Source organism: Cynocephalus volans, chromosome 12, assembly GCF_027409185.1.
Source record: "Cynocephalus volans isolate mCynVol1 chromosome 12, mCynVol1.pri, whole genome shotgun sequence".
In the NCBI taxonomy this organism is placed as follows: domain Eukaryota; kingdom Metazoa; phylum Chordata; class Mammalia; order Dermoptera; family Cynocephalidae; genus Cynocephalus; species Cynocephalus volans.
The window spans coordinates 105,070,161-105,081,379 of record NC_084471.1 but is presented as its reverse complement, the minus strand read 5'-3'; the positions used below and the strand labels follow the sequence as shown (position 1 = coordinate 105,081,379).

The 11,219-nt window shown below is 37.9% G+C and overlaps 1 protein-coding gene across 1 annotated transcript; it reads right to left on the bottom strand.

Moving 5' to 3' along the window:
- Positions 1-2,644: 2,644 nt before the first annotated feature.
- On the bottom strand, positions 2,645-9,247 carry CLEC12B (C-type lectin domain family 12 member B). The gene is given in 7 exon segments (XM_063076350.1): positions 2,645-2,793; positions 5,124-5,241; positions 5,440-5,599; positions 6,100-6,312; positions 7,365-7,412; positions 7,414-7,465; positions 9,157-9,247. Coding segments are annotated over 7 exon segments (831 nt in total).
- Between the last annotated feature and the right edge of the window lie 1,972 nt (positions 9,248-11,219).

Below are 11,219 nucleotides of genomic sequence, written 5' to 3'. Positions count from 1 at the left end.
AAACAAAGTTACACATGCTCATATGTAGCCTCAGATATATCATCAACCCCAGCTTTAGATAGTAGTCACTATTCTCGCTGTCTCAACCCCATGGAATCCTCAGCAATGGAACTAGTATAGTTTTCTTAGTATATAACGGAGGGTTGGCTGTTTTACTGACACAAGGGCCACTTGGTTGACCTTGCTACAGTGATTTTCATCCTTAGCTGCACATTAGAATCACATGGGAAACTGAATTTTTTCAATAATCCAGTCAACTTAATCAGATCAACTAAATCAGAATCTTAAGAAGTGGGATAATCTCGTGCACCAGTATTTCTTCAAATTTCCCCAGTATAATTTCAATGTGCGGCCAACTGAGAACTATTTTCAAAAAGCCAGATAGATCAAATTGCATATCACCATCTAACCTGTCAATCCCAATCAATATCCTCAGTAACGGGTTGTTGGCCAGGGTTACAGCAATGAACTAGTTGAGAATTATCCTTACTTCTGTCCCAATCTTGACCTGCCCTGACTTAACTTGGCCTGTACAAACCAAACTAATTTTGATAGCATTGCAGAAAGAGCCATCCAATTGGAGGATCATTCGAGCACTTTTGCCTCTGAGCCTATTTGTTCAGGAGGTTGGTATTGAGGTTATTTTCCAAACATTGCCAAATACCTAAGCTGAGTTAACAAGAACCACCTGTGGAGTTTATGAAAGTTTCAGATTCTTCATTCATACCCCCCTCCACTTATTCTAATTCTGTAGATCTAAGACATGGCCCACGTATTTGCGCTTCTGATGAACTATCCCTGTAAATCAGATGTGAAGCCAAGTTTGGAAACCACATAACTCCTCACTGAGAGAAGTTATCCAAAATAAAAACAGAACTTGACCTTTTCCAAGGAACTTTGACAGTATATGTAATGTGTTGTGTGCAATATCTATTGATCGATCTATCCTCTATATGTGTATAATATCTCCCAGGAATTTTGACCAGAGAGGTTGTGTGTGAAGAGAGAGAGAGACTGCAGTTCCTGGGAACAAACCTAGTCTTATCAGAAGGGGAAAAGGGATGAAGTCTTCTGACACAAAAGGCCGATGTGTCCCTGAGAAGAGCTTTGGATTTACTCCTTCATTGTAGAGGCTGCCGGGATAGCATGAGAATAGCAGGGCAGCAGGGACGGTGCTACAAACGACAGGACCTAATCAGAATCCAGAGCCACTGTGAGGTCAGAAACAGATTTTCTTCTCTAATGAGTGTAAAAGTCTGAGTGCACGTGAAATAAAAATTAAAGGATACAAAATAGGGGGGAAAACTGTAACCACTTTATAGAAACAAAATAACCAACAAACATATTTAAATTATCAGTAGGAGGTCGTTCTTTGGTAAGAAATAGAAGAATAAAAAAAGAAATTATCTTTCCCATGGAAATAAAGAGAAACTCAAATGTGTGGGAATAAGGTACACAGTTTTTGACCTTTAGTGAATAATTTTATCTTGTGAGAGTGACAGTGGCAGTAAACTACTCAAGAGACATAAAAGAATAAAGTTGCTATTTTAATCCATGTATGTGTAACTTGTATTTCAGTCCTGTGTGAGAACTGGGAGACCTTGTTCACTTGAGGGGAAGATAATTATCTATTTTTTAAAATTTGTGCTTAAACATATCTTGTTTGTAATTCTAACATTTACCAATGTTCTAAAATCACCAAGTTTGTTCCAGAAAAACTCAAACTCTAGATTTGCAAGGTTTAGCATCTAGTGTGCAGTGACACTGACAAACCATGTTTCAGGAAAGATTTAAAAAGTAAAAGATAATGGTTCTGATATCTTAATGTCTTCAAACAATTTATTAGTAGTTTTCTGAAGTAAATAAAATATCAGTTGTAAGAGAATAACCTTTTCCAATAATAACAATATCCAGATTACCGAGACAATAACCTCAATACTACTAATTTAAATAAATGATGAAAATATAAATACAAAATGCATTTGCTACCTTACCTAGATTATAAGTTATTTAGAATTTTAAAGATTAAGAAAAAAATGTATTTTCACAGGGAGGTGGGGTGAGGGAAGAATTATTTTGCACATGCAGGTTGATACATAGCTGGTAAACAGTGGTACAGACACTTGCTAAAATGGTAAAATATTTCCAAATCAGTTGCTGAAGTGCTGCTGCCCCAGCCACCAGGACTCTTTCCCTGGATTCCCCCAGACCTCCACATGATCCAGCAACTGTCACAACAGGGATCTCTGAGCCTCACTCCAGTGCTGTGGCCTGGGTCAGTGATGGTTGTTAAATACTTAAAAATTTATCCAGTGCACAAGTGAATATGCAATAATAAAGCAAGAAGAGTCTCTTATTTAACAGAGAGGAGAAAGTCAGTGAGACAGAATAGTCAAGGCACAGAACAGCTATTCCCCTTGGTCTCCAGGGAGAATTTTCAGACCGAATAATAGCAACTTTAGATCAGAAGGCACCGGACAATGAAGTGGAGAGTGTTCTGGGAAGAAAATTCATTTGCCTGATAGTGTAAATACACAGTCCCTTCTTAATCTGTTTTTGGCCCTAGTACTCTGTAGCTTCTTCCTTCCTCGCAAGGGCTTTAATGACAAGTTCTTTACTTCTTGGTGAATTTAGAAGAAGCATATTAATTCAAATATTCAGTTTTCACTAATGCAGCTGTCTTCTCACAAATCCAAAAAATTTCAGCAAGACAGCCAGAAATATAAATATTTCCTTTCTGAAAATAAGCACATCCTTTGGATCCATTGATCAAGGCAAGCTCTTTAGTACTAAGTCTGAAAATTAATTGATTTATAATTACCTTCACAATTTGCAATTGAAATTTGATCACCATTCAGTGTTCTCAGTTACTCTTCATAGCCAATATCTAATATCTGAATGTTAAGAGACTCCTGCCTCCACCAGGCACCAAAATCCCTAAAGCCGGTACATCTGAGCTTCTTCTTTATTCCAAGTTAATCATGATCCCAGGTAGGACCCTTTGAGAAGAGTATTTAAATTCTGGGCTGAGAATTTGTATTCCCTCCACTAATATGAATTCTGTTAATGGAATCTACCCAGTCCAGATTTTATCAAAAGTACTAGAATTTCTGTACTTCAGAACTTTACAAAGAAAAACCAAAAAATAAAATCACATTCTATGGAAAAAGTTGTTACATTTTACCATGCACAAATATAATTTTTATGTTTTATATGTATTTATACATATGTGGGAGGATAAGAGAGAACCAGACATAGGTTAAGAGAGGAAATTAATGACTATACAGATGTGGTTCTGTTACCAGTCCCCAGTTCCTCTGCTAAGATATTGAAGATAACCTTAAATAATGTCATTAGAAAATCATGCTTGTCAGGTCTAAATCTTCTGTGTGTTCAACAGTGCTTTTTTCCATATTCTTTTCTTGCTTCAGGTCTAGTCTTAGTATTAGCACTTGCTCAGGGTGGCCTTGACTTCCTAGTCAAGGAAATGACTATGTAACCCAGCCTCACTAACCTGAGTATGACTTGCTGGTTTATCTGACAGCTGGACGGCTGCACATTTCAGGGGTCAGTGTCTGCCGGCTTTGAACCCTGCTGTGGGGGCAACCTCCTCCATACTTTGATTAGGAGTGGATGGAGGGCCTAAGGATTATTGAACTACTTTTGGAAGAAGGGACACATCTTCTTAGATTTTAAAATGGAAGCTGAACTCGTTTATATCAGGTCATGGTGCTACTCCTACAAACCCTCTATCTAGCAGCTACACCTCAGATTAACTGTAATCATTTTATGCCCAGTATTGCTCCAGTTACAAAAAGTGACTGTCATTTTTATTTGTTTGTATATGACTCTGCATGTGTTTTTTGCCATTATTATTTGAGTGAAATAAGACTAGTTCATTTAATATGACTAGTGATTAGAGAGTGGGAGATTGGTCTTTGAGTAGAAATAGTCATGGCAGAACTTTGGGAAATGGATAAAGTGTTGCTAGGGAGACAGGGATAAGCATATCATTGTTTGTTATTCAAGGAATTTGGTGAGTCACAGCTGAAGCACAGTATCTTTGACAGAAGATGAATGATTATAATTCAGTTTAAGAACGCTGACAACATGCATTAAAGAGTAAAACGGCATTGAGTTGGATGAATTAATTACCTGTTGGGGGAGGGAGGCATAAAAGCTTGCTATACCCAAAAAGATGACAGTGATCTGAAATTTTATCTAGTATAAAAATATTACCTATTACATCTAAAATATAAATAGTTATTTCATTTAAATATGGTTATGATGAGAGGGTGTTCCTCAAATTTTTTGGTTTTATAGTGTCCAAAAAAGTTTTGCAAAACTGTGCTCCCTTACACATTTTTAAGTTGACATATATTTTTTCATGATTTTAAATAATTGCAAAAAATATGTAATTTTCTGAGTGTTTTATACACACACACACACACACACACACACTCTCTCTATTTTCATCAAAACCTTAAAGTCACAGATATAGCTCATTCAAATTCACAAAAGACATTTGCCATATAATCTGATTGGCGAGTCCTCAACATGAAACCAGTTCTTAAACTAATCAGTCAATTCAGACTTACTTTCTGTTAGAAAATGGCTGACAATTATACAATATAAATAAATGTGTCACAGTGTGTTTTTATGACCAACAGCACCCTTCTGGATTGCAAGTGCTGAAGAGCCAGAATAGCTGAGTGACTGAGGGCCCGGTGCCTAAAGCATTCAGACCTGACTTTGCCATTTATGAGCTGAGTGACCTGGGGCAAGTTAATCTCTCTGCAATAATATTTGTAGCTATCAAATGGGAGCATAACATTGCTTTCCTCAAAAGTTAATATTTAGAAAGTACTTTGAAGGCAGTAAATATTATGTGTGTGTTAAACAAAGAAACAAATTTAAATGAAAAGATAAAATTCGGTGCCTTCACGTAACTTGTCACACAGTCGTAATTAGGTACCCTGCTTCCAATATTTGTTACTGAAGCTCTCTTTTATTTGTACATTGCACTCCTCTTTTTGTATCTAGAATTTATAATTGTTAATATTGACATTTATTTTCTCAGAATTCCACAGAAAGATTGTCCCTCCCCCAAAAGATAGAGACCTATGAGGATAAAGAGGGAACAGAGCTGTCCTCCCATAGCCAACTTCTGCCAGAGGGGTCCTATGATAATTCCCGCCAGAAGAAAGAAAACGTGGATAATGGCAGTGAGTTAAGAAAATCCTGAAAGAAAAAACAGAGGAAAGATTTTCTGTGAAAGCCACATTCTAGTTTGCAGAGGTAAAATAGATGAGAGCATTCATTCAATTCATTTATTCATTCTCATTTAAAATGCACTGAATTTCCATCATGTGTCAGAAGTTTCATGACCTTTCATCGCATGGATAATTTCTATAACTAGGGAAGGAGATTCAATCGTACCTTGTCTTCCAAGCTGTCTATCTTCACCAAGGTGGAATTGTCGTCCATACAGTCTCTTCTGCTGTTAGACCAGGTTTTCTCTTCATTTGCTGCAAAATAGTAGCCACTGTTCTGGTACCATTGCCACATCTTTGGACAAGGATTACTTTTGTGATCTGAAAAAGAAATTCCACCCAGTAGTACAACCTCAGTGACTCTGGTGTGACTGAAAAAGTCTTTGGAAATGAAGTCATTTAATTGGACAACAGGGACTGAGAGCCAGCACTCTGAAAACATGATATAGGAACCTCTGAAAATGAAGTCATCCCTGGTTGTGGGTTGCAGCGATAGGGATTCTCTTTTCAGGGCTCAGTCTCCTGGTTTCAGAACTACCAGCTATGCTTTCAGCTTCTTATAACAACAGGATCACCTAGAAATAATTAATGAAAGGAGGGGTTGAAATATCCAGTTTAGTATCATTCTAAGATGGTTCCCAAATTCACCTTTTCTCTAAAAAATATTAAATGAATTTGTACCTTCCTATGTCTTCTATCAACTAAGTGCAACATTGCTAAGGGACATTGGGTGACTCTCTTCCTCTGAGGTGGTGTACATGGACAGCTTAAACCAGGACAACAGATTCCATCTGACCGGTCAGTAGGTCTAAGTCTGATTGCTGAGGTATGAATGACTAGCTCTTGGCAGAGTTTGGTGGCCATTTGTCCCTGTCTCTCTAATAGATTGGAGATCTGTGATTTGGGAGATTCGCTCTCCGTGGGAAAGTTCTCATGGTTACCCTGTTGCTGGGATAAATTCTCCTGCCGCTGGTGGATGGTTGTCTGAAGTTGCCTCGATTTCTCTGAATCTGAGTTAATGTTATTAGACATCTGCAAACTCCAAGACATAACAAGAGACAAGTTCATATACTCTTCCATTCTCATGACAGACATAGATGATGCTCTTGACACAGAGATATATCTTAAATTGTTTAATGTTTATTAGTAGCTCTTAATATTTGAGGTATCATGAAAGAAAAACACCGGATGCCTTTCTGTCCCAAATTGTTTATAGCTGATCTTTACAACTTTGTTCATATTTTATTATTGTACTTTTATTAAAATAATGAATTAACACATATTAATCATATCTGTGACATTTCATCTAAGGCAGTGCCAGTCATTTTGCCACTTATTTTGGTGGAATGTTTTTGGTTTTGCTTATTTTTGGAGTTGGTTGATATAATTGCTATTTCAGTAGGAATAGGGTTCTTTTGGATTATAGGTATCTCAAAGCATGGTCTGCAGAATACCTACAACAGAATCATCTGGGGTACTCCCACCTGACCCATGATGGGTCAGAATCAAGAGAATATATTTTTGTGTGGCTATGGTGCTGGAGATTGGAGCTTCTATTGTTATGTAGAGATGGTTCAATTCTCTATCTGCTGGGTAAAATGTATCAGGCCACTCTTCCTCCTTGTTTGTACGTCTTTCTCATTCATACAAGTCAGGTTGTCACTGCTACTTAGACACTAGAAAGGTCTTGACTAAAAGATTAAGCTCATCTTGTGCTAAGTCTTAGAGGTCAATGAAATGGAAGCCCTTCCTTGAATACATCTCCCTTGACTCCCTATGTCTCACCATTGTAATAATAAGTGGATGTGTGTGTATTGCAGGAAAGAGGCTCCTTATTCTAAGCAATAACTGGGAAGATAAGAGTCTTCTTCATAGTCCAGTCTAGTTTATTAAGATAAAACAATGAATTGGGGGCAAAATCTTCATAATAAGAAAATATGTTTCTTGCTGATTTATCTTGAAGACATGGAGATATGGGCTGGCAGAAAAGCATTAGAGGATTCAAGATGCTAGCACCAGTCTATGACCTGAATTTACACAGTATACAAATATGTTTCCTAATCCCCTTTCTTGAGTTTACTGCACATATACTTCCACGTAATCCCCAAGGTCACCAGCCCAATCGGCAGCATCAGGCAGAGTTAGCAGACTCGGAGCAGCGTGACGCCACGTGGGAGATGGAGCTGGGGACCCTGAGGAAAGCCAGCAGAGCAGTGAGCGGACGGAGCTGCTCTGTGCTCCTTACACTTCGGGTTGTTTATTTCTCCCACTTAGGAAGCTTCCAGATATTCCATTTCTCTCTTGCTTCTTCAGTGGCCCCTATTTAGAAAATACCTAATACGAAGTGCGATGGGGACCCCAGCATCCCTTTCCTCCATCTCTCCACCACTCTCCTTTTCTTTAAGAGTCAAATTCATGAATGAGACAATGTGGAAACTGCTTCGCTGGGTGATGCTGATGATAGGAGAGACCCCAGGTTGTTGAGATGACAAATCTCCGTAAGGCAGGTGTTCTACTTGCCTTATAAAAGTGGATTCTACTTTTAAAAACAATTTTTCTCTATTAAAGATAACTTCTATTATCCATGCTATTTATTGCCTAATAAATAATGAACAAAAGAAGGAACGAATGGGCGTTCTAACCTACAAAACAGCAGAGTAGACCAGAAAGCCAGTGGATAACTCTTCAAACTTTAGGATCCTACCTGTTTTGTTTTGATTTTTTTAAAAATACAAATAGTTCTCATATTCCCCTCACCTTCTGTTCCTCGATTCAGGTCCAAATAGCATTCAGCCCAATATTTTAGACAGATTAATACAATCTGCATGTGCCATATCCACATGTCCCTCTTCCTCAGGGGTTAAAGTCAGAATTAAAAACAAAGCAGAGAGCCCAAAATATAACCACCTTTGTTAGAGATGTGCAAAGTCTATTTCTATCATCCTTTTATGTCTCCTCCCCTCCACCACACACACACACACACACACACGCACACACACGCACACAGCCACACACAGCCACACATGCATAAACTTAAAATAAGTCTAAAGAGCAGGAGAAAGGACGCTATAGGTTGCAGATGATTCAGGACAACCTGAAATGTCGACAGATCACCTGAAGATAAGGGATTCTGTCTTTTATATTAAATCAGATTCCTGACCACAGAGGCTGCTATTTCTGCCAGTTGGGTACAAGAGAAAGCTGAAGACCATAACTGAGTCTGAGCTTCACCACACACCAGTTGTATGAACTTGGTTAAATCATCAAATTTCTTTCAGCCTCAACTTTTTCATTTATGCAATGAAGAAAATACTGATATAATTCCAATGTAATTGTGAATTTATTTCACAATTATATTTTGATAAAGATATGGTATAATGTACATAAAATACTGTACAAGTATTGTTGTTATTGATTCAACATTACGAATTATACTTGGAATTTCTACTATGCTACTTTTTCTTTAATACTTATAGAGAGAAACCAGCTCTTGTCCGTTTGGGGACCACCCATCCTCCAATTTTTCTCTTCACGTTCTCTGTTTTAGAAGGCTCTAGTCTGGTTTCTAAAAAAAAAAAAAAAAAAGGAATTTCCCTGGCATCTCTTACAAGGTATAAATACCAAGGATCATATTTATTTTAAAAGAATCTCTGACATGTCCAAAATTTTTCACTACAATGCAAAGCGTGGTGAAACATCATGAGATTCTGAAAGCCACAAGTTTTCTTCTCAACATTGGGAATACGCTTTCTACTAATGTATTCCACAACGATTTGTCTCCATTTTGGATATTCCACAACACAATTTTCTCTAGCATCGGTATCAAAGCATTTCACACCTGTTTATTTCCCAGGGTCATAGCTTGCTTGCTCTGAGCTCCTACCTCTTTTTTTTAGATTATTTCCATTTTGGTTATTTCTTGCTCCAGCAGAATCTTGAAATGTGAGTGTTGAGTAGGTCACTTCATCGGACATTGTAGAAATCACTGCTGTAAATTATGTAATTAATGTTTCCATATATTCAGGCCTGGCAACATGGTGCTGTTTTCAAGGCTGGGAGCTTTTACACAGATGCTGAACTGACCCAAGACACACCCCACTTCCCCTCTGTATGGAAGGAATGAAAATCAGTTTCAAAGAAAATGAGAGAAGTCAAATATCCTCCTTGTAAATTAGTACAGCCATTATGGAGAACAATACGGAGGTTCCCTAAACAACTACAGATAAAACTTCCATATGACCCAGCAATCCCACTACTGGGGATATATCCAGAGGATTGGAAAACACCAGGTCAAAGAGATACCTGCTCTCCCATGTTTATCACAGCTCTATTTACAATAACCAGGTGATGGAACCAACCTAAATGTCCATCAATGAATGACTGGATAAGGAAATTGTGGTATATCTACACGATGGAATACTGCTCAGCCATAAAAAAGAATGAAATTCTACCATTTGCAGCAACATGGATGAGCCTGGAGAAAATTATTCTAAGTAAAACAACCCAGGTTCAGAAAGAGAAATACAACATGTTCTCACTCATAACTGGGAGCTGAATCCATGAATAAACAAATGAACAATAAAGAGAGACAGAAAGAAACAACAATCACAGTAATACATTGAACTTTTAGAAAACTAGAGGTGGAAAAGGGGAGGGGTGGGGGAGGGGGGCTAATGAGGAATTGGTCAATGGACATGAAGAACGATTGCGTATTGTAATGGTGAATAAGCTAACTATACTGATCTAACCACCACACGTTGTACACAATTATTGAAAATCAACCCCACATGTATATATAGTAAAAAAAAAAATAAAGAAGAAAAAAAAATAAATTAGAATGTTACAGATCTCAAACCGTCTGCTATCTCACCACTGTTCCCTGCTGTGGAGCAAAGACAGGGCATTTGGAGGCAGAGCAGGAATGCTGGTCCATGGGAGATTTCCTGTGATCTTCAGGGGAGAGGTTGCTCTAAATATTTTGAAAAAGTCAGGTTGTTTTCTTTAACACATGTCTAAGAAGCTAATCCTGTGCAGAGACATCAGATCTAGTTTATATTCATCTATATCAGATATCGAGAAGAGATACACTAAGAAAGGAAGACATACACTAAGTATGTCACACACACCTGGCTGCTGTTATATGAGGTCCGTGTGTGTGTGTGTGTGTGTGTGTGTGTGTGTGTGTGTGTGTGTGTGTGTGTGTGTGTGAGATACATGGTTGGTGACGGGGATAAGGTGCATGGAGAAGAAACCAATAGCCATTAAAATTGCATATGAATGGGAGTTCCCTTCTGGAATAGCTGTGTAAGTTCCTAACAGAATAATCCTAGAATATCCTCTTGCAGATAACAACTAAAATTCCAGGACAAGATTTTTAAAATAACTAACTGTAGTTTCGGGAGAGTAAATAAAGCAGGCAGATTCTGGAGAGATAAGCCTTATTAATACACAGTAAAGTGTGTTGTTCTATTTGTAATTTGTTTGCTCATTTCTCTTTAAACATGAGGGCAGCCCACAGTCCTTGTCCTGCAAGGCAGCTGGAACTCTTATAGAAAACATGCTGTCTTGCAGCCCTGAAGAATCGGAAGATGGAGTTTAGGGCAACCACAGCCACAAATAGCACTGGAATAACTGGATATCCGTATGGAGTGTTGGACATGGGGATCTCTGAAGTGTCTTTAGGCTTTAGAGTCTCTTTAAGCTACAATTTATTTACATTTCATTTTTTAAAAAAATCTTGATAAAATAACCAACACCTATCTTCTCTCTCTTAGGCCTCAAAATACCCTGGAAAGATGTTTCTGATAAAACTGGTATAAACCCACTGCACAAGGGTTTACACTGCTATACTACAAATTTCAACACTATGACATGAGCAATAAAGAGTGGACAATTTTTGTGGGAAGTGTGCTGGCTATTGTTTGGAATAACATTAGAAAAACATCA